This window comes from Muntiacus reevesi, chromosome 3 (assembly GCF_963930625.1).
Source record: "Muntiacus reevesi chromosome 3, mMunRee1.1, whole genome shotgun sequence".
Lineage (NCBI taxonomy): Eukaryota > Metazoa > Chordata > Mammalia > Artiodactyla > Cervidae > Muntiacus > Muntiacus reevesi.
Window position 1 is genome coordinate 171,235,312 of NC_089251.1, and position 24,205 is coordinate 171,259,516.

Consider the following 24,205-nt stretch of genomic DNA (forward strand, 5'->3'; position numbering starts at 1 on the left):
AATGCCATCTTCTCAGGGTGTCTTAAGAATAGGGAATGACTATTTAAGAACTGTGCACTTATTTCCACCATATTGAAAGCACAACATTTCAGACTAGCATTTATTCCCCTCCAAATGACCTCATCTTCATTTCCCCCATGTCTTATATTTCAGCTAACCTATCCCCAGAACCCACTAACGCTTTCCTATCATATTCATCTGTTCATTCAGTGTTCTAAGCACTCTGACTAGATACCACTTCTCCCCAACTCTGAGTGTGAACTTACTTCAGATTTTAAGTCAGTTTTTCCTTTTTTAAAAATAAAATTATAAAAGTAACACACACTAATTGTAAAACTTTCAAAAATACTAAAATATGTATTCTGCCTGCAATGCAGAAGACTCAGGTTTGATTACTGGGTCGGGAAGATCCCCTGGAGAAGGAAATGGCAGCCCACTCCAGTATTCTTGCCTGGAGAATCCCATAAAGGAGCCTGGCAGGCTACAGTCCACGGGGTCGCAAGAGTCAGACATGCCTTAGTGACTAACCCACCACCAAAATATGTAAAGAATAACATGAATATCACCATGACCCCATTTCCCACATGTCAATGATAGCAATCACCTGACATACTTCATGTATATCTTTTCATTGAATGTAAATATTTTATAATTTTTAAAATACAAGAAATATGAATACTGTTTAGCAACTTGATTTATTTTATTGTGAACTTCTTTCTAGGTTCCATGTAAATTTATTTTTTTTAATAACCTTGATGTTACACCAATAATACCATACTCTTTGCTTTTTTTCTTAAAGGTTTAGGTTTTAATTTTCACTTTAAATTTGGTATGTCTTTATGCTGAATAAATTGATACAAGACTTTAATTTGAAAGTTCTATATATCGTGGAATAAGTCTAATTAAGGACACTCTGGGGTCTCCTTTGATATCAGTTTTATTCCTCTTTATTGTTATGGCAATATTATCTTGTTTTGATATCTAGAGTTAGGTAAATCATCCATCATTGTTCTTTAAAACTTTTTTGTCTTTCCTCATGATTTATTCTTTTAGAATCCAGACAAACATTGCTATTTAACTATGACGCTCATCTTTCTCAGTATACCAAGTTGCTTCAATCATGTCTGACTCCTTGCTACTTTATGGACTATAGTCCATAGCCCATCAGGCTCTTCTGTCCATGAGATTTTTCTGGCAAGAATACTGGAGAGGGTTGTCATTTCCTTCTCCAGGGGATCATCCTGACCCAGGGATCGAATCCGGGTCTCCTGCATTGCAGGTAGATTCTTTACCGTCTGAGTCCCCAGATATATAAAGAGATCTTCAAACTCATGTTTTCTTCGATTCTGTATTTGTCCCTAATCCTTAGTCCAGGATGGCACATATACCCCATTTTACCTGACTGTCTTTGGAATCTCTCATATTCTGATTCTCTGTATGTACATAATTAATTTTGGGTTTTCCTTTGTTAATCTGTCTGATGTCACTGTAACTATTAGGCCAGCCAGAAATACCTACAAGGGTAGGGGGAAATTTTTTCTTTCCCCAACATAACTATATACTCTGGCAATATGTAGCAATTTTATGGTAATTTACATGCTAGTTTGACAGAGAAATGATGATTAATACTGATTATTCTCATTCAAGAACATGGTGTATGTCTCACCAATGATTCAGACTCAAGAGTCTTATTTTGTGACGTTCAGTAAAATTTTATGATTTTCTTTCTATATTCTCATTTCTTGCTAAATTTATTCCTAAGAATTTTATAGTTTGGTGACACACATATAAATAGAATATTTCCCCTTTTACAGTATCTCCTTATTGCTGATAGAAAGGAAACTATTACATATTTACATTGCATCCAAATAACCAACCAAAACTCTTATTACTTAAAATAAATTTCTTGAACTTTCTATTATACAATCATACTGTATATAAACAGAGGGAAATTTATTATTTTCTTTCTAATATCAATACTTTCATATTGTTCTTGTTTATTTCATTGGGTAATACCTACAGGATAATGATGAATAATGACGGTGTTCACAGAAGTATTTTTGTCATGGACTTAAACATGTGGCACCTTTAGGACTTTACTATTTAATATGAAGCTGATTGTTAGTTTCTGTCTTTCAAATATATTCAAATTCTTCTATCACATGAGGTCTTTATCATTCCATTGAGATATTTCTGTGTTCAAGTAAAGAGTTACTTCTTCACTCTGCTTTATTTTGAATTGGATACCCAAGCACTTTGTAACTGGACATGGTTCTTTTAAACTTGAGGGAGTTTTTTAAACTGATATTACTTGCATTAAAACATTAATGGCTGGGAGTTTCCTGGTGGTTCAGTGGCTAAGCCTCTGCACTCCCAATGTAGGGGGTCCAGGTTCGTTCCCTGTGCAGGGAACTAAATCCCACATGTTGTAACTAAGAGTTTGCATGCCACAATGAAAAAATTTCCCATGTCACAACTAAGATCCCACATGCTACAACTAAGAGCCAGCACAGACAAGTAAATAAATAAATTTTAAAAAAATTAATGGCTAAAAGAACAATTATGGTTGAAGCTAACAGGAGGTTGGAACTTATAGAAAGTCCTAATAATCCAATTTTCTCTCCCCTCCTCCCAAAAGACATTAAAAAACTGGACGTAAGAATACACTATTCATTTACTGATAGAGTTTTCTTCTATTTCTTACTCAAAATCCTATTCGGTTTTCTTTGCATGAGAACAGCACAATATTGTAATTATATCAAACATTGGTATGAATGAAAGCTTATGAAAAACCTCATATAATTGCAATTTTCTAAATTTATACATGAAGTAAGGGTAACTGGACTCTTTTCAGCATCCTCCGGCGGAAAGTTCACAGCCAAGATGGGGCAAGATAGCAGCGATATAAATTTAAATGTTATTGCACAGTGGATATTTTTACTTTTAATCCTCATAAAGTCTATGCATTTTAAAATCATTTTATGTTAACAGTCATAGCACTAATCCCTGCAAGACAGTGTTTTGACAGGGGTCTTATTTTAACTCCATATTTTATGATGGTAAGCAGAACTACATTAGAAGTGCATTATTTAGCATACACATAAATCCTAAGTAGGGATGGGCTAGATAACGCATCGAAAATAAATTTGCATTTTGCAGCACATAAAGAAACAGTCAAGGTCAGGTCAGACATTCCTAAAGTTCAAACTCCTTTCTAAACTGTTCACTACTTTTACTTAATTACTCTTTTAATTAAGCAATTACTACCTCAAAACACCACTGCACAAAGAAATACCAGTGTTTACCATAAAAAACCTAGGGGAAATTCAGACATGTTTGCCAGTAGATAAGTTATTTAGTAAACTGATGTCTATTATTCATCATTTATTTAAAAAACCATTTATTCAGTGCCAGTTATGTGCTAATAAGCACAGGGCTATGTGATGATGATGATATGGAATGAAAACAGACCTTTAGGAAGCAGTAAGGCACAGTGATAAAAGCCAAAGTTCTAGACTGGGACTTAGACTGCCGCACCCCCTCCCACCACCCCGCTTGCACTAGCTGTTTGTCTCTGGGCACCTACTCACTCCCTGGGATGCCCAGTTTCCTCAGCTGTAAAACGGGAGTATTAGGACTTTCGTTGAGGGCTGGTATAAGACATTAAAGATATACATGTAACACAGAACGCCCGCAGCAAGAAGCCCATCACACAGCTGGTCCTCAACTTGTGGGCGGGGCCAGGATACAGGAGATGCTGCGTTGCGCAGGACAGCCCCACAAAGATTTGTCCACTGTCCCTTCACTCCTGCATTGGGAAAACCTGACCGTGATGATATGAACTTAGAGCCCTCCTCCCAATCTGCTTTACGTAAAAACTCCAAGCTATCAATGTGTACCCCACTTTTAAGGAAAGTAAACAAGAGTGCAAATTGAAAGAAGGTTAACTTTGTTTTCTTTGGAACTTTGCAAAGAGATATTCGCTTTTGCAGAAAACTGCATCGATGCCAATAACCACTTGTGACATCTGAGTTGCCAAAACACACCTAATCCTTTTGCACTCGTGATGGTCGCATAAGAATTCTGTGTATATGCAAGCACCTGACCACTCTAGTGTAGTCGAAATATTTCTTCTAATTAATACATCCTGAAGGGCTTCCCTGGTGGTCCAGTGGGTAAGAATCAGCCAGTGCAGGGGACACAGATTCAATGCCTGGTCTGGGAAGAATCCACATTCCACGGGGCAACTAAGCCCGGGCGCCATAATTACTCAGTCCAAGCACCCTAGAGCCAGTGCCGCACAAGAGAAGTCACTGCAAAGAGAAGCTCACAGCTGGAGAGTAGCCCCAGCGCTCCACAACTAGAAAAAGCCTGCACATAGCAACAAGGACCCAACACAGCCAAAAAATTAATTAAAAAATACATATTGAAATACATGTTACCATAAAATATTTTTATGTCACAACTAACACATTACATTATTTTTTGAAATAATCTGTAGAAGGTTATAGTGCCTGAGTTTTACTTTAGGATAGTCAAGTGTTTGGTATATAAAAAGGGAAGGGATGAATTTGAGAACACAGTGCTATATAACGTGTTCAAAGTCACAGTTGATAAGAAACAGGGCTGGTATCTGAGCTGGGGCTGTCCCTAGGATGCATCTGCTCAGTTCTACTTCTAAGGTGGAAAACTTAGGATGCTCCAGACCTCTGTGGAGTTCTTTGACCTGAGAAATCATTTGTTAGATCATTTACTCAGAAGCTGAGGATACAGCACTGAACAAAAGGGACAAATCCCAGTGCCCTAAAGGATTTATCTTCAGGAGAGAGACAGACGGTGTCTCACAGATACCTGCATGGCTGGCAGCAACACAGGGGGGTGGGGGTACTCGTGAGGGGGGCCGGGGGTGCTATTGAGGGGATGGGTGCTTTCAGTTGGGATGCATGCAGAAGGCCCCCCAATCGCTTCTCGGCCTTTTGGCCAAGATCAAGTGCAGAAGGCCTCCCTGACACATAAGCTGAAGAATGAGCGGAGCAAGGGAGCAAACCATGTAGTTATGAGGGAGCTTGGAGAGTGAGAACCTGTTCACAGGACCTGATGTGGAAGGCAGCAGGGAGAAAGAATATGTGTTGATAAAAACGCAACCACAGGAAATAACCTGAATACCTGCTGATAACCTAAGAGGTGGTAGATTCACAGTTGCCAGATGAAACAGGTTACAGAAAATACACTGCTACGTTATTGTTGAAGATTCTAAAATATTTTCTCCTGTTATTTCAGTCGTGAGCAAACGAGAGTTTCAGATGTCAAGAAGGAAATGGAGCGGAGTGCGGTCATATGCCTGTGAGTGCAGAGTTCCAGGGCATCCTGCTTTCTCCCTGGTCACTACACAGCATTGTAAACAAGTCTGTCTAGAAGGATTCTTCCAACTTAAAAGAGTCATCGGATTCCCTCAGAGTTCTCAGATCCTTTCTGTGGACAGCAGTCCTAAATGTCTCTGTCTGAGAAGGGAACAAGCAGGAGTGTTTTCCATTGTCAGAACACAGACATCCCTCAATTGCAAGAATGCATTAGGGACTTCCCTGGTGGTCCAGGTGTTAAGAGTCTGCCTGCCAATGCAGGAGGCCCAGGTTTCATCCTGGTCAGGGGAACTGGAGCCCCCATGTCACAACTAAACCTGGTGCGGCCAAATAAATATTTAAAAAGAAAGTGTCATATTACTCAGTCATTAAAAAAAACACATTTGAATCAGTTCTAATGAGGTGGATGAAACTGGAGCCTATTATACAGAGTGAAGTAAGCCAGAAAGAAAAACACCAATACAGTATACTAACGCATATATATGGAATTTAGAAAGATGGTAATGATAACCCTGTATGCGAGACAAAAAAAGAAACACAGACGTATAGAACAGTCTTTTGGACTCAGTGGGAGAAGGCGAGGGTGGGATGATTTGAGAGAATAGCATTGAAACATGTATATTATCATATGTGAAATAGATCGCCAGTCCAGGTTGGATGCATGAGACAGGGTGCGCAGGGCTGGTGTACTGGGATGACCCAGAGGGACGGGATGGGGAGGGAGGTGGGAGGGGGGGTTCAGGATGGGGAACGCATGTACACACATGGAGGATTCATGTCAATGTATGGCAAAAACCACTACAATACTGTAAAGTAATGAGCCTCCAATTAAAATAAATAAATTTTTAAAAAAAGAAAAAAAAAAAAAAAAAAGAAAGCGTCAGTATTTGTGAAGGTTTATCTTAAAAGTAAAGATCCTTAGCATCTTATGGTGGGAACAGCATCTGATGTCCACTGTTGAGTTTGGGCTTCTCCAGCATTATTGCACTTGAGAACAAGCCTTGAGGTAGGTAAGGAGAAATCACGATTCAGGGGCTTATTCAAACTACCCACAGTCACAGCACACAGCAGAGAGCAACTCAAATCCGGGCGGCTGAAGACTGCAAACTAACATGTGTGGCTGCTACAAGGAAAATCACCTCCATTACCTGGAGTTTCAGTATGAGAGCAGAAAACGATCAATAAACCATAGTGGCATTAAAATGACCCCATTAGTCTAACTTATTACTGTAACTGAATTTCACTGAAGCATTGGAAGATCAGACTGTAAAATTTGGTGACCTGTAATTAAGAAATTTACTTCTAAATTTTAAAAATGCTTATGAAAATAGTTGATATATACCAAAGAATATAAATAAGTTAGCAGCAATAACTAAAAACCTGAATATCAATTCCCAGAGTCCAGGATGGTGGTCACTTTTAGTGGAGAGGCAGAGAAATGGGATTGGGGTGAGGGGTGGGGAGCATGACTTCTAATACCTTTCGAAACCCAAATTCAAAATCCCCAAAACAAATAGAAACCAGGCTCCTAAAAGACCAAGTATCGAGAATGCCCAAGGGTTAGGACTCCCCACTTGCATTGCTGAGTGCCTGGGGTTCAATTTCTGGTTGGGGAACTAAGACCCTGCAAGTCACACAGTGTAGCCTAAAAAGAATAAAATAAAAGGCCAGGTACCACTGCTGAGTAAAGCTCACCATCAAAAGAGGAAGAGCTTTCAAGAGATAATGCTTGACGCTCTTCTAGAAGAAAGCCCTAATCTCTGTAGTGATAAGCAGTGCTGGAGAAACCATCTTTGGCTCCTCTTCCTTGGGGACACAGAGTGTCAGGATAAACGGACTGAAAGGCATTTCCAGAGGCAGATTGCAAAGCAAACAGCTGACCAGCACATGCATGACCTTGAGCGCTGGCTTAGATTTGTTGAGACTTTTTGGCTATTTGTTTCTTTTTTTCTGAGCCAGAGCTGACAAGCACCTCTGAAAGAATTGCAGAGGAAGAAAAGTTTCACAAATTTTATGACTAATGAAAAGGGGATGAGGTACACAAGCATAAATTCTAAAATGATAAAAGGCTTATGTGTAAGAATCAACATTTTATGAACCAATGCAGATGATCTATACTCAAGCGGATGGATGGAATTCCGTTGTGGTCCAGCGGTTAGGGCTTTAGGCTTCCAGAGCAGGGGCACTGGTTCAACCCATAGTTGGGTGAACTAAGAACCCACATGCTACGCAGTATGGCCCAAAACAGAAAGGATGGAAAGAGGAAAGCTACAAGAAACAGGTTGAAAAGACAAGCCACACGTGGGAGAATACATTTGTAGCACAGGATGGTAAAATATTCATATTGGGAACATATAAAGGATAGTATAAATGAATAAGAAAGAGGTAAATGGCCTCAAAGAAAATAGGCAATTCACAGATTGATATGTCCATAAATATGTCTATACTCACAACTATAATGAACTACCATTTCATTACCACTAGCTTGGCAAGGTTTAAAACAGTCCAACAATATAAAGTGTTAGTCACTCAACTGTGTCCAGGCTCCCTGTCCATGGGAGTTTCCAGGCAAGAATACTGGAGTGGGTAGCCATTCCCTTCTCCAGGGAACGGTTCTGACTCAGGGATTGAACCTGGGTCTCCTAAATTGCAGGCATATTCTTTACCATCTGAGACATCAGAGAAGCCCATACAATATAAATGTTGGGAGGGCTTCCCAGGTGGTGCCTGTGGCAAAGAACCCACCTGCCAATGCAGGAGACGTAAGAGATGTGGGTTCCATCCCTGGGTGGGGAAGATCCCCGGGAGGAGGGCATGGCAACTCACTCCAGTATTCCTGCCTGTAGAACTTGTAGAACTCCACGGACAGAGGAGCCTGGCTGGCTACAGTCTGACACTACTGAGTGTGTGGGAGCACGCGCATGTGCACACACACACACACACACACACACAAATGTTGGGAAGAATGTCTGCCAACGGACACACATGAGGGGAGCAGTGAGTATATAAGAATGTGACTCTATAAAACAACCTTTAATTAGCAATATATTCAGGGAAAAGATCTTTCAAAATAGTAAGAGAAGAATAAAAAATAAAACCAAATTCATTCCACTACTGTTTGCACACGTTATTCTGTATCAGAATAATTACATTGGTACTCATTTTAAATGTGACCATCCGCTATAGACCGGTCATCTGAAACAAATGATTATTTAATGAGCGTGGGCGGGAAACAGGTAAAGAGAGATGAGACTATCATCATAGGCAGAAGAGCTGGTTGATCATCTCTACAGGTTTGAGTGAGAGGAGCCCGGAAGTTGTTGTACCCTCCACCACTTACTGGCTGAGTGATGGCAGACATGCTTCATAATCTCGGTAAGCCTCAGTTGTGTCAGCTGTAAGACGGGGATAATCAGAACTGTTTAAGGATTAAGTGAGAACGTACATCACTGCTTTAGCACAGGTCTGGAGCTTGGGAACACTCAGAGAATGGGAGCATTTATAATGAAAATATTGCCAAGGCTTTGTCTCCTAATCCCACTCAGTTTGTCTTGGAAATGCCACAGCTGTGTGTTTTGATCTCTAAATCCTAATCCTGAAACGTTCACGACCAGCCAAGCTCCGGAGCCTGATTTAACTGGGCACTGGTCTAGACTTACTCTTCTGCTGCAGGTTTTGTTTACGCTTATGTTCCCCGGAAGCACCTGGAATGCCCAGCCTGGGTCTGCATGTTGTTCGGCAGCTAGCAAGGAGAAGACTGACAACTGATTAGGTGACTTCTTGACTTTGTGGAGTCTGGACGAGGCTGTGAACTGTCAAATGTGGCTGGAAAATCAAAAGCCACTAAAGCTTTACATAGATCACAAAAGTGAGTAGACTTAAAACGCATGCAACATCCATCAGGCTACGAGATGACTCTTTTTTGAGTCACAGACTCCTTCGAGAATCTAACGAGAATTGTGGAGACTTTTTTTTTTTAAAGTATATATACTCCTATATCTAATTCTGTATTTAATTATGGGAGGGTGGCTGTGACTGGTAGCTAGCAACCGCTGGCTAGGACGCTGCATTCCAGAGTGAAGGCAAGGTATTCATTCGAAAGTGGAGTCAAAACCAAATTAAGAGGGGAGAAAACAAATCCCTATAAATAGTTTAAATATGAGATCATTTCTAAAAACCTAGAAACTCAACGCTGTTTTCCTTTTCTCTCTTTTCACTTTTCGAAATAACACGATTGGGGTTAGATGCCAAAAAAATATTTTTCTTTATAGCAATAACTGTTAAGTCAAGGGGACTCCAACAAGAAGTGTTTACTAAAGGAGAAAGAGAAATCAAAATTCCCTGGTGGCTCAGACAGTAAAGAATACTCCTGCAATGCAGGCGACCCAGGCTCAATCCCTGGGTTAGCAAGATCCCTTGGAAAAGGGAATGGCTACCCACTCCAGTATCTTTGCTTAGAGAATTCCATGGACAGAGGAGCCTGATGGGCTATAGTCTATAGGGCTGCAAAAGAGTCAGACATGAATGAGCAGCTAACACTTTCACTAAACTGTCATGAAGCCTTTTGCTCTGGTCTAAAGAATTTATGCAATTCATTAAACTCCACTCTGTTTCAAGTCTAGATGGAATACTGATTCCATTATCTTAGAGTAATCATTCTAGAGTAGACAAAATAATCCCATCCTTGTGAGTGCTGGGACAGAACAAAAAATTAGACTAAATGCACCTTAGCAGAACCAGTCATGTAAAGAAAATTTTACTCAAGAGATACCCATTATCTCTTAAGGTTCCTTGTTAATCAAGACAATATTAAATCTCATAACCACTGTACTCACCTCTCAGACTCCATTTATGGGCCTCTCACACCCACATTATAAATTACTGGGGGTAAGAGACATATCTTAATGATCTTTGATTCCCACTTCCTTCCTATATTACTTGACATATAGCAGGCGCTCAATAAATGTGTACCAAAATAAATTCTTTCAAAGGACTTAAATGTATTTTCTTTGGACCATAACTTCTGTCAAATTGCTTTTTTTCTGTGAATTTCCTTAAAAAAAAAATTCTTTGCTGGGTTTTCTACTGGATTATTCCCTTTTTCTTTATTAAATCAGTCTGTAGTCCATGGTGTATATATTCTGAACACCAGTTATTTGCCTATTATCTTTGAAAATGTCCCCTCCCAATCTGTCAAGTGCTTTTTTCAGTCTTGTACCTTTTATCATAACTATTTTAAAAAATACAATGCCAGTTATCAATCTTTCTCTTTCGAGCTTGAGATTTTTTATATCTTAAGAGAGACACTCTCATATACAACCACACTTCTACGGACATAAATTCGTTCTTCAGACTGTACTACTACATTTAGCTTCAGTAGAAGGATGTCAAAATGGGGGTCTTTTGCATTTCAGTGATGCCCCAAAACCATGTCAACTGCTCACATGCCAAAGAATGATGCTAGACCTAGCAGCACGTGCAAAGGAATTGCTTGAAGATACATTTTGTATCCCTTCGTCCAAGAGATACCTTTCAAAGGGGTTGACAAGGGTAGAAACTGGGCAAGGATTGCTTCAAAGAAAGTTATGGATGTGCAGGTCTCACTCCAGGCCTGCCAGCTGCTCCCCTTTTACTGGAGCCAGTGAGTGAGGCTGTAGCAGAACAACTGCAAAGGCTCAACAGTGATGCTGCCATGGGGGGCCAGAAAATGTCTATGAGCTGAAAAGACACAGCCCATGGCAGGGTCGTGTGAGCGACGGAACTGCACTCCCAATGATGGTGGTCAGACGTCCAACGGCTATGATATCCAGAGACCAGGTATGGAACCAGCAGTAGAATTTTTTTTAAGGGAAATATATAGCCCAGAAATCTTCTGCAAAGAGTGTGGAAGAGGCTAGACTGGTATCATCAACTGACCAATCTTCAACCCTGGAGGGGCCAGAGGCAGCCTCAGTGCAAGGTGAGGGGGGGTTAGCTAAGCAGCCACCCTCCACCCCCACTGTCATCTAGATGCAGGCCCAGTTTTTGCGCTGGAGAGAAGCTTCCATTTGAATGCAAATTAAGTTTTGATCTTCATGAGACTGGACACGAAGACATTAACTGGGAGTGAGAGTAATATACTGCAAATTTTATCCAAGTGCAAAGGAAGAACCAGCCCACAGAGCAAGCTCGACCAGGAAACTGGTAAAGAGTGATGATGGTCCCTGTTCCCTCTGCTCAGGACACTGACTTTGCTCCCAGAGTTCCATGGAGCCACAGCATCAATTTACCACATTCCTGAAGGTTTAACAACATAGACCTTGAGTCCTGTGGTTTATACTGATGTAAGTCACTAGTGTTACATGTGTGCTGTGTGCTATGTCATTCAGTCGTGCCCAACTCTGTGCGACGTCATGGATTATAGACTGCCAGGCTCCTCTGCTCATGGGATTCTCAAGATAAGAATACTGGAGTGGATTGCCATGCCCTCCTCCAGGGGATCTTCTTGACCCAGGGAATGAACCTGCATTGGCAGGTGGGTTCTTTACCGTCTGAGTCACCAGGGACACATAATGGACTGTGATCTTTATATGTCAAAAATAATATAAATAGAGATATTTGCACACTCATATTCACAGCAGCATTATTCAAAACAGCCAAAAGGTGGACGCAGCCTAAGTGTCCATTGACAGATGACTGGATAAACAAAATGCAGTAAGTATATACATACTATGGAGTACTGTTCAGCCTGAGGCAATTAGTAAGGGAATTCTGACAAATGATGACAATACTGGTGAACTTTGAGGACATTATGCCAAGTGAAATAAGCCAGTCAGAAAAACACTGATATGAATTATCTAGAATAGTCATGTGCAGAGACAGACACTGGAAGGGTGGTTCCAGGCATTGGAGACATGGAGTTGCTGCTTAATGGGTATAGAGCTCCAGTTCTGCGCTATGAAGAGTCCTGGAGATGAATGGTGGTGATGGTTTTCACAACAACGTGAAAGCGTTTCACCGACTGGCACACTTGAAAATGGTTAAAATGATAAATTTTATGTTAGAAGCATCTTACAACACTTGAAAATAAAAACTAAATAAAGGAAATTGAACCTCCATTAGTCATGTATCAAAAAATGGAGTGAGTAATAATGAGGAGTGACTAAGAATTATCCAGTCTTACCATGTGTCAGGTACCATGCCAGAATGTATCCATGGCCTCATTTAATCCTTATTTCAAACCATGAGGCAAGACCTATTAAAATCCCTACCTTATAGATAAGGAAACTGAGGCAAACATGGGCTACCTTGGCCTTTTAGAAGAGATCATAGAAATAATTCACATAATTATTGATATTTACATAGTTACTTCGGTTTACAAGGGGTTTCCCAGGTGGTGTTGGTGGTAAATAATCTGCCTGCCAATGCAGGAGATTTAAGAGAAGTGGATTCAGTCCCGGGTTGGGAAGATCCCCTGGAGGAGGGCATGGCAACCCACTCAGGTATTCTTGTCTGGAGAGTCCCATGGACAGAGCAGCCTGGCTGGCTACAGTCCATAGGGTCGCAAAGAGTTGGACGTGACTTAGCATGCACGTTAGGTTTACAAAGCACTTCCTCATTTGTTACTACTCATTAAAAACTGCAGCATAGGTATTCTCCTTTTGTCAAAGGAGGACACTAAGTCCTAGAGAAGTTAAGGAAATTGCTTCAAGTCATATTAACAGTTAGGGTTCTGATTCTACAGCTTCTAACTCTGGGTCCACAGCGACCCATCCGGATTGAACTCCTACTCTGGTCCAACTTCTCATTTTCCAGATGAGAATGTCTACAAGAGACATGCCCAAAGATGCTAATAGCGTCTCCAAGGCCACACAGAGAGCTCCTGTGTTCAGTGTACATCATCAGTATAAACCTTTAAAGATCCTTTGCCACAGTAACACATATTCTACAAATACATGTTTATAAAGTAAGGGCTGGTACAGAGGCAGAGAGCCCTATCAGTATAAAAGAGAGTGCTTTCTTCAAGAAGCTCTTTTATTTGTAGAGTTGATGCATTGGAACCTGCACTTCACATAAGCGTCTAATCTTTCAGAGCCTGCCCTACCCAATCTCTTTGTCCATTAGCTCTACAATTATTCTGTGATCAATCTAGCAAATCCATTTAGACAGCACATCTAGCCACTCTCAGAGTGGATTCGGTACTGAAGCAGCAAGTACATGAGAGCTGTATAATAAGAACTTTGAGAAATGAACCATATAAATCCTCATTTGATCCTGACTGCATGTCTATAAGGAATTCTTAAAACAGTCTCAATGACCCTGATGAACTTTGTAATGGCTAAGTGTAAAAGTGCAGAGCTAAGCTCGTTTGTACAGCAGAATCTTTCCTAGTAAAATAACTCACTTCTGAGTTTGATACAAGGCTGATGATTGGTGAGAAAGAAGCAACTGCTGGATTTGATGATTACAGGCTTTCACATGGTGAACGGAAATTACCTTTTGGCATGTGAAAATCTTTCACTGTAACACCTCCAATGTCAAATTACAGAGGAGTTTCATGAAGCCATGTTTGTGTGTCTTTTGTTTCCTCATGGCCTCAGGATTAGGGGTAGGACTGGGGCTGGCAGGGACTGAGCAAACTCTATGGCGGTTCCCCCCTCTTTCTGGCTGGAATATCCAACAAGAGCCAAAGAGAAGTAGGTACCACAAAGAGCTTCACAGCAGCAAAAAGTCCAAAGTCTTACCAGCAAAATTGTCCAAGTCTGATGGTTGGGCATCTCCCATCCATTAAGGTGCAAAAGTACACATTCCATTTGAGGAAGAGCAGACTGATTTCATTTCAAGTAACAGTAGTGTTATTACTGCTAATAGTAGCTGACATTTAAAGAGCACTTTCTCCTATTAAACTACACACAAAACATGCTCCAGAAGGACAGGACTAGGTCTGCTTCCCTTACTGCATAGCCGCAGCTGAGTCACACGTGTCGTATGCGGCAGGCTGTCAATAACTATTTGCTGAATGAACAAATAATCTCATTTGGTTTTCACAATAACCCTTGAAGGTTTGATACAATACTGTCATCACCATTTTACAGATGAGAAAGCTGAGGCTCAGAGGTCACTATTCTGTACCCAAGGTCACATAACCTGCAAGCGTCAGAGCTTATATTCTAAACCACATGCACCAGACATCAAAATCTATGGTTCAACCACAATGTCACATCACTAGTGCAGACCAGACATTAGGGCTTTTCCAGGACTGAGGTCATCTCTGAAAGGTGGACATACAAGAATATATCTCATTCAGAATGGATCTCACTCTGTTCCAGTCATCATTTGTTAGATTTCTTTCATATTCTAGCAACAACTAAGGTGAAAAAAAGTGACTTACCCACAAATCCTCCTTCACCAACCAGTTTCAGGGCAATTTTATCAGCCAGCACTGAAGAGTTACCATGAGCGATATTGGCAAAGGGGCCAGCATGCACAAATACAGGTGTCCCCTGTGGAAGCAGAAGAACAAATTTTATAAAGCTATGACCCTGCAATCCCTCTGCTGGGCATTTACCTGGAGAAAAACGAGATCTGAAATGATACGTGCATCCCAATGTGCACTGTAGAACTGTTTTCAGCCAAGACACGGAAGCAACCTAAATGGCCATCAACAAACGAACGCACGACGCATATGGTACATGTACACAATGGAATATCAGCCATTATGCCAGCTGATATAATTAATTATATTAATTAATTATATAATTAATTAATCAATTTAATTAATCAGCCATTAAAAAGAAAGAAATAATGTCATTTGTAGCAATATGGATGGATCTTGAGATTATCAAACTGAGTGAAGTCAGACAGAGGAGAAATATACTATGAGATCCCTTATATGTGGAATAGAAAAAGAAAGGATGCAAATGAATTTATGTACAAAACACAAAGAGACCCACAGACTTAACAGAAGGAATTTATAGTTGCTGGGAGGAAGGATGTGGGGGAAGGGACAGTGAAGGAGTTTGGGTGGGATGGACATGTACACGCTGCTATATTTAAAATGGATAACCAACAAGAACCTACTGTATAGGACATGGAACTCTGCTCAACATTAGGCAGCAGTCTTGCCGGATGGGAGTTTAGGGGAGAATGGACAGATGTATATGTATGGCCGAGTCCCTTTGCTGTTTACCTGAAACTATTTCAACATTGTTAATCAGCTACATCCCAATACAAAATAAAAAGTTAAAAAAAAAAAAAAGCTATGAGAACCAGTTATTTCCTATTATAAATTTTGATAAGCCACTGTGTTAGCTGCCTCAGTGATCATGATATAAACCTTATGTCATAATATTCTGCATTATACTCTTAAAAAGAATGGAATTAAACTCTGATGGGCTAAGAAGCCTGTTTAAATGTTTTTTCCCCATTAAGAAATCAACTAATTCAAGAAAAATATAATCACAAAATCAACACAAGAAATGAATTGTGGGAATCATGGCAGGGCAAGTACATATTATTACTGGCCATTTTTATATTTACAGTAATAATCTTCAGATTTTTGAAAATTTTATCTTTCTCATTGTTTATCTCACCTATTAAAAATCTGATAACTAGTAAGACAATGAAAGAAAAATTTCACTCATAGTAAAATGTCAAAGTTACTCAAAAGACAAAAGAAAAAAATAAGGGGATTCTCAAAAACTTTAGATTTTAATGATTTAAACAAAATTTGTCATGAGATGACATTACTTTTCTTTTACTTTCATTTCTATACTTTTGTCAAACAGAAGAGACTGTAGTCCTATCTAAAAAGATTATGCACATTCAGTAAAATGTTCAGGTTTTATTTGGAGCCAGCGAGGGCCACTGAGGTCTGTGTGTACGAAGCCTCAGCTCCACCTGTGAAAATACAGGCTGCCCTTCCACTGGCATGGGGGGACGCAGGGAGCAATGCAGGGGGTGGGGCCGTGGAAAGTTCCCATGAACCAGGATGGGCTGTGAGTGAACATGCTTCAAAGCTGAGAAAAATGAACAAAAGCAGGAAGAAAGGCAGTGAAAGAAAACTCATCGCGGAGAGTGAAAATGTGAAATAACGCTGGGATCCGTGTTTATGGAAATGCAGACATGTATGTTTACTGTCCAGATCTCCGTCTGTCTGTCCATCTACAGTTCTCACTTCTATGCAGAGAAACCTTTCAGTGCCCTGAAAAAAACACTGTTCAAGATCTTAATGTCTCCATCACCTCCTTGCCTTGGGAGTTCTAAGATGGAGCGCCTGTAGTACGCGAGTGGAGCTAGGGAGAAAAATTTAAAGAGACAGGGCCACAGGCGCCACCCCTGGGTAGGCAGTGGGCTTCACTCCTGCGTCCTGCACCTCTCACCCCGGCCACCTGCTTAAGAAGCAATGGGGGCCAGTCTCCAGGGTGACAGGTGACAGGGTGTGGCTGGATCAGCATCAACACACTGTTCTTCCCATCTCTAGGGACTACATCGGCAGCATTTGATTTTAATTAGATTAAAATTAAAGGCCACACAGCAGATTCATCACTAAAGCAGCATTAAGTATTAGAGCCCTCGGTTTTGAACTCCCAGAATGTGATTTAAATAGATATAAAAATTCTTAGAACATCACTGTTGGACATTCAAGCACAGACTCACACACTCAACTTATGTGACACAGTATACTGAGTTAACACTTTGTCTAAGAAATTCTATCACTAACCCCAAGACATAAAAATATCTGTCCTGAGTTCAATATTTTATTTTATATACACATCACTTAGCAAAGTAATAACAGGAACTATCTTGGTTTCTCCAAGGGCAGAGCTATGAATATTCTCCATAATGGACTTTTCAACCATTTCATAAGATTAACACTTCAACTGTTCCTTGCTGACCAGAGATCTAAAAGAGCATTCATTATCCACAAGAACTTTCTGCAGTGCTCAAAATATTCTCTATCTGCTCTGTCCAATATGATAACCACTATCCACATGTGGCTATAGAGCACTTAAAATGTAGCTGATAAAAATAAATAGATAGAAATGTAACTAGTATGACTGCACAACAGAATTTTAAATTTAGACTAATTTAGACTGAAATAACCACGAGTGGCCCATAGGTGCCATACTGGACAGAACTGCAGCAGGTGGGTATTTCCTGTCTACACTGCATGTGGTTAACCCACGGCTACACAAGTCGCTGAGATGTAAAACAGACATTCATTGAGTTTCTAAGTTTCTACTCTGGTCAATCAGTACTTCATTAGCCAAGGCAGGAATCATATCAAGAATCTTTGTCTTTCTGGATGACCAACCAGTTATTCTGATGCTCCTCACAGGCTCAGACTGGCTGGAAATGCTCCCATGTAGAGATGCACAAGCAATCTACTTAATGCAACTCTGTCAACACTTTCTATGAAAAGAAAATCACTTACTTCTAGGGTCTGCATCAGATTTGGTTTTATCGCATCTTTCATCAGAACAGTCAAAGCACCTGTCACCCCCTAAAGAAAAGGGAGGCAAAAAACACACTTATTTAGATTTTCAACAAAAGATCACTCACATGATGGTGAATTCTCAGCCGCTTCTCACCAGCCTGCCTCGTGCATGGGCAACCCCACCGGCAGCCGTCAACTCTGAGCTATAGGTAACACAGAGCTCTCGCCTCACCTAAATGGATGCCAATCCTTCTAGGATGTGATGGGGAAGCAGTAGTCATTGCATTTTTTCTCAAGACCTTCCTTGACTGAAATAAGGGGCTTACCATTCCTTTCAATTCACCTAAGTTTTTTCTGGCAATTATGCACGTTATTTTTCATCCCCAGAGATTACACTATGGCCCTGAGAAATAAGATGAAGAATGAAAACAAGGCTGGTTACAGAAAGGGAACGTAGAAAGAAGGGGGTGTGCCTAAAGGCACCCATGCTGGTTGCTGTTCTCTCTCGCATCTCATCCCACAGATGCAGAAAGTACTCAGGACACTGGAAAGGAGTCTTGTTTTCTGTCTCTCACTCTACATCTGCCTAGAATGAAGTTGAAGCCACTTGTGGCTGTGGTTGCTTCCTTTCATTCCTATGAAGCTTGAACTAGGCTCTCTTTTGCATTCCTATTTGCAGCTCCCAATTGCATTCCTGGAAAAGAACAGGACAACGAAGAGACAGAACAGGGATGAAGTCTGAGAACTACTAGGGAAAGTGTACTAAAGCAGGCCACGAAGGGAATTAAAAAAAAATATTGTTCTATTTATTTATTTGGCTGGGCTGGGTCGTACTTGTAGCATGTAGGATCTAGTTCCTTGACCAGGGACCAAACCCAGACCCCCTGCATTGAGAGTGTGATGTCTTGGCCCCTGGACCACCAGGGAAGTCCTGGGAAAGAATTAAAAAAAAAAATTCCTTTCCACCTTTTCTAAGGACCCTGGGGAATGATCTTTCAACAAACTAGTCAAGTTATTGGAAGGCCACATCATGAGCACATGCATGTGAAAGTAGCCTTGAAAAAATGAAGGTGGCCTGCAACAAATCCTAACAGATCAGGCTGTGGAATCAAAGGATTTGTTTATTACTTTCTCTCTACCTCCATCACCAACAATATTAAATGTTTCTCTTATATAATCAATTTCTATTTTTATACTTTTATAATATGGAATCATTGAAATGTCTTTAAAAATCAAATTTACTTTCTACTTTACTGGACAAAATAAATGTCACAAGAACTGTAACTTACTTATTACAGGTATATGAAGAAATTAGGTACATTTCACAAGCAAGAAACACCAAAGAGTCAACTCTGAGTTTTTTTGTTCCAGATCCAAGAGTTTCATCACAAACCAAAAAAAATTAAGTTTAGGGAAATATTTGTGGATTAAGCCCTTTCAAATTACTCCTGACATATTACTGATACCTAACATTAAGAGGATACAGAGGAAATACTTATAAAAAAAACTATAATATACTATTCTAGAGAGAAATGTTGAGATTTGATAATTTTTAAAAAGCAGTATCTTTACAGCAACCTGCATTTGGATTTTCTCTTTAAGTTTTATACCAAGCATTCCATGAGTGGCCAATATAAATATATCTATTTAACCTACTTTCCAAGACTTATGAGTCAGTCAGATCCACCTCTTCAAAAAGAAGTCAAAAGGTAATCAAGACATTTTGGCAAAGGTTTAAAATTACACACCAAGCCCTTGGAATTAATAAGATAGCTTCTCATCAGTGTTGATTTAAGATTCCATTATGGTGCATGACTAAATACATGGGAAAGTAAGCTTAAATTTAGAGCGATGGCTGTCTATGTTGAACCAAGTGTTGTGTGCTTATAAACTCGGACAAGCAGATGAAATTGCTACATCGCTGATGGGGGTGGGGCGGTGAACAGCAAAGGTGGCTACTAAAGGGAAGAGGAAAAAAAGATTAGCGTGCAAATTACAATCAGCACTAGGCAAGGTGGTGGTGTGCCAGCCTAGTATGAATGTTTTGTAAGAAAGCATCTTTCCATGCAAAAGAAAGCTACATGAGTAAGAATGGTTTGGGGGAGACCTGTTTTTAAATACGCTGAAACCCAAGTCTAAGGTACAAAATTAAACATGCCAGCATGCCCAGGGAGCAAGCTGGAGTAAAAAATCTGCCTCTTTAACTTAATCTTCCCTTTCATGAAGGTGGAGTTGCTTCTTATTCCTTGGAATGGTGATTTGCCCTTAATTTAAAGCAGGCAAAGATTACCTGTTAAAAAAAAAAAAAAAAAGCCATAGGCTTCCACTCCAGGCAGAGCAGAAATCAGGATCGGAAAGAATCATGAAAAGCACATGAAACAGATTTCAGGTACTCTGATTGCAGCCAGGAATAATAAGCCCGTTACAAATGCCCGTGAGCACCACATTAAGTTGTAGGACAATCGGGACCTTTAGCAGGAAAAGGTGTGAACAGAAATTCCCATTATACCCAGTGACATGAAGAAGACTCTCATTCTCCTGGTTACATGTGGCTCCTGGTGGCTCAGATGGTCATGAATTTGCCTGCAATTTGGGAGACCCGGGTTCGGTCCCTGGGTCGGGAAGGTCAGGAACCTTGAGCTCTCTGGAGCTTCTGGGACGGACATACCAAGTCATCTGCTGTCACGGGCTGTCCGTTTCTGTCACTGGCCACCACCATTCTTCCTAGCCGCTCCTTCATGTCCGATAGGCTGTCGGTCAGAGCCAGCACTGCCATGATTTCACTGGCCACCGCGATGTCAAACTGCGCCTGAAACAAAAGCCAAGGTCCTGGTCAGCGGACTGTTTCCACGGAGCGCTGCATTGCAGCACTCGGGTCTTGCAGGCCTAGGCTTCAGTCCTCAGTGGGCTGTTCTCAAATGCGTAAGTTTCTAGCAATTGCACAGTCCTGGGCTCCGTGCTCTTTCTTGATTTGCTCTGCTGAGCAGAACAGGGCATGGCCAGGCCCCTCCGTAACACCAGCTCGCGGCAGTACGAGATGTGCGTTTGTAGCACGTCTCAGACTTGTAATTGTTAACATGATGGTCTGATGGGTGCAGATCTCCACCGCTGAGCCACAAAGGCAGGGACCACTTGGGGAGGGTTTGCTCCTGAGTCCCCAGCTTGGGGGACCGAGTGTCAAATGAAGCAGGATTCAATACGTGTTGGCAAAATAGAGGAAGAGCTGGCAGACTACCCTGTCACTTCTGTGTGTCGAGGGGGCTGCATGTGTTTGCGCCATTAAGAGATAAGCAGCGAACTGTGAGAGAAGGTGGTCTGAAGCCAGCTTTGCAGACTTAGAGCTTGGCACAGCAGTGAGGAGACCCCCAGCTTATGTTCTCCACGCCCACTCCCCAGTCATGAGGTGACGTGGAGTCCATTCTGAGCTGTCCACCTCAGATGGTGAACTGTTCAGCCACAAATGTGGAGAGTGGCTACCTTCTGAAAAATGCCCCTGGGCCTTCCTATTCCCTCTCCTGCTTTGAGTCCACCCTGGACACAATCCAACAAGAACACAAGGAATGATCGCCCTCCTTCCTCCTCTTAATTCAGCCACTGGACAAAACCACTTCTTTACCCTCCGTCTCCGGGGGCGTGGGAGCCAGACAGGTTCAGTCTTACATAGAAAATGGCTGTGCCCTGGCGGGATCACCTCAGGAGATATTTTATTCTCCATTTCCGGCACCAACAGAAGAGGAAATGAAGGAGAGAGGGAGCTTTCTGGCTACTTCCTGGTTGAGATTTCAGTAGTCGTTGATTTAGCAAAAACATATTACCTGAGAGTCAAATGCATCTATACTCAATTATTACATTCTCAATATAAGCCATTCCAAACATAAGTGGTTTTTCATTGTATGAAATTTAAGATTTTCTATACCTCCATTCTATTAAAAACAGTGCATATGAAAAAAGACTAAAAATAATGGCTTTCTGTACAAAAACCAAGCTTCAAAATATTCTTAAAATATGAACTGTGTAAGTAATAAGTGGACTATATAACACTCCTATAGGTTCTTCATTTGTAATCATTACAATTTCAGAATTTTGTATCTCAAGTACTATCAAAAATGAAGCAAGGATCAATATAAGAATAGTTACTCATTTTATGCCTGAATAGTACAGCTATTAGAGGGCTACTTGTTTCTGTTTTGCAAATAAAATGCTTCCAAATCACATTAAGCTACAAATGAGATATCCTTATCAAGTATCACATGTTTACATAAAAGACAAAAAGCCATGTTGGCAAGGATGTGAATTGACATAGCTTTCCTGGAATGTGAAGGGGAAATGCACACCAACATTTAAATCTGTATCCTCTGATTCTGCAGTTATGGATCTGGGAATTTGTCATAAGGATATCATCAGGCAGGATTACACAAAAATATGTGTATGTGGTCGTTGTTCAGTCACTAAGTCACATCTGACTCTTTGTGACCCCATGGATTGCAGCCCAGCAGATTTCCCATCCCTCGCTGTCTCCTGGAGTTTGCTCAGATTCATGTCCATTGACTCAGTGATGCTATCTAAACATCTCAACCTCTGCCGCCCTCTTCTCTAGCCAAAATCAAGGTCTTTTCCAATGAGTCAACTCTTCACATCAGGAGGCCAAAGTATTGGAGCACCAGCTTCAGAGTCATTCCTTCCACGGAATATACCCTCAGTACTTACCAACAGTAGATCTGATCTTAATTTAAGAAGTGTATTAAGTACAATACCCAAAGTAACCTACAAAGCAAGGGGCTGTCAAAGAGCATCCTCAAGATCCTGGCCTTAATGATATCATGTTGTACAAGAGATGACACAACAGTAGTAGATATAACGGTCATCTTAATTAAATTCACCCATTCCTGTCCACTTTAGTTAACTGATTCCTAAGATGTCAATGTTCACTCTTGCCATCTCCTGCTTGACCACTTTCAGTTTACCTTGATTCATGGACCTAACATTCCAGGCTCCTATCCAGTATTGTTCTTTACAACACCACGCTTTACTTTCACCACCAGACACAACTGAGAGCTGTTTTCACTTTGGTCCAGCCACTTCGTTCTTTCGGGAGCTATTCGTAACTGCCCTCTGCTCTCCTCTAGTAGCATGCTGGACACCTTTCGACCTGTGGGGCTCATCTTCCAGTGTCATATCTCTCTGCTTTTTTCGTACTGTTTATGGGGCTCTCATGGCAAGAATATTGGAGTGGTTTGCCATTCCCCTCTCCAAGGGACCACGTTTTATCAGAACTCTTCACTATGACCTATCCATCTTGGGTGGCCCTGCATGGTATGGCTCATAGTTTCATTGTTACACAAGGCCCTTCACCACGATCCATGAAGGGGTTATGTATTTTATGTTGGGATAAAATAAATAAGCTGTAATGTACATGTATGTTACAGTTTATTTATTTTAGCCCAATACCCTAAGTTACATTAATAGTGAACTGGTTGAATCCAGTTATGGCACATCTACAAAATGTTTGATGTTATATAGCCATTAAAAAATGATGATCTAGATCTACTTTTATTGACATAAAAAAATGTTTTAAGGTTAAAATAGTTTTAAGGTTAAAAAAATCAGTTAAAGTTCTTAAATATAATCCTTTATGATTCAAAAATATGTGTGCATAAAGCAATACAGAATACAACCTTGGACAAGTTACTTAACACAATATGTCGACTTTTCTCATTTGCAAACTAGACTTACAAACTGAATGTGCTCATGTATGTAATGGGCCTACCAACACAAGGCACCAAGTGAGCATCAGATCACAGCCGTTGTTTATCCTACATCTCTCTAGTGCCAAGACACAGTACAAAAATAAGCACAGAAAATGTGCAACTTAACAATGCAAAAGTCATGAATCTAAAGCTATCTTAAGGTATAAAGTTTACTACAAAAAATAATAATTTAGAGGCCTGCTGTGCCTGGATGAAAAATCATGGAATGAATTTATATTCCCTAAGCACCGTTGCTTCACACCAGAGTCCCATTAAAATGAGGATGAGCATTGTAATTTATCTTCCACATTTTCTGGGTTTGGATAATAGGACATTATTCTTAACAACTTCTCAGGCTATTAAGCCAAATAACTGGGTGTTTGTTCTTTGGTTTATGAAACATGAGAAATATGTCTGAGACTTTCATTTTTCAATTGTTATGCAACTAACTGGGGAGGTTGACAATAAAACATGTTAGAAAGTATATTCAAGGGACACCCTGAATGGTTCCTAGCAGAAATACAACTAAAATCACACAGGAAAAGGATGGTAAGATAATATTCAAGAGCTTCCTCCTGATCCTTTCCCAGTCTTGCTGAGGGACTGGAAACAGCATCTTACCATGTGGGGGGACCCACTGGCCCCTGCAGGTGCAGGAATGAGAAGAGAATTGCAGAGAA

The 24,205-nt window shown here is 40.6% G+C and overlaps 1 protein-coding gene across 2 annotated transcripts in view; it reads right to left on the reverse strand.

The window, feature by feature from the left end:
* MTHFD1L (methylenetetrahydrofolate dehydrogenase (NADP+ dependent) 1 like) overlaps window positions 1–24,205 on the reverse strand; it is a 174,162-nt gene that overhangs the window by 86,404 nt on the left and 63,553 nt on the right. For both annotated transcript variants that reach the window (XM_065931123.1, XM_065931124.1), the window contains exons 18-20: window positions 20,447–20,587; window positions 17,776–17,844; window positions 14,731–14,842 (exon numbers count right to left, since the gene is read on the reverse strand). In XM_065931123.1, the coding sequence (XP_065787195.1) occupies window positions 14,731–14,842; window positions 17,776–17,844; window positions 20,447–20,587 (322 nt within the window). The remainder of the gene's footprint in view (window positions 1–14,730; window positions 14,843–17,775; window positions 17,845–20,446; window positions 20,588–24,205) is intronic.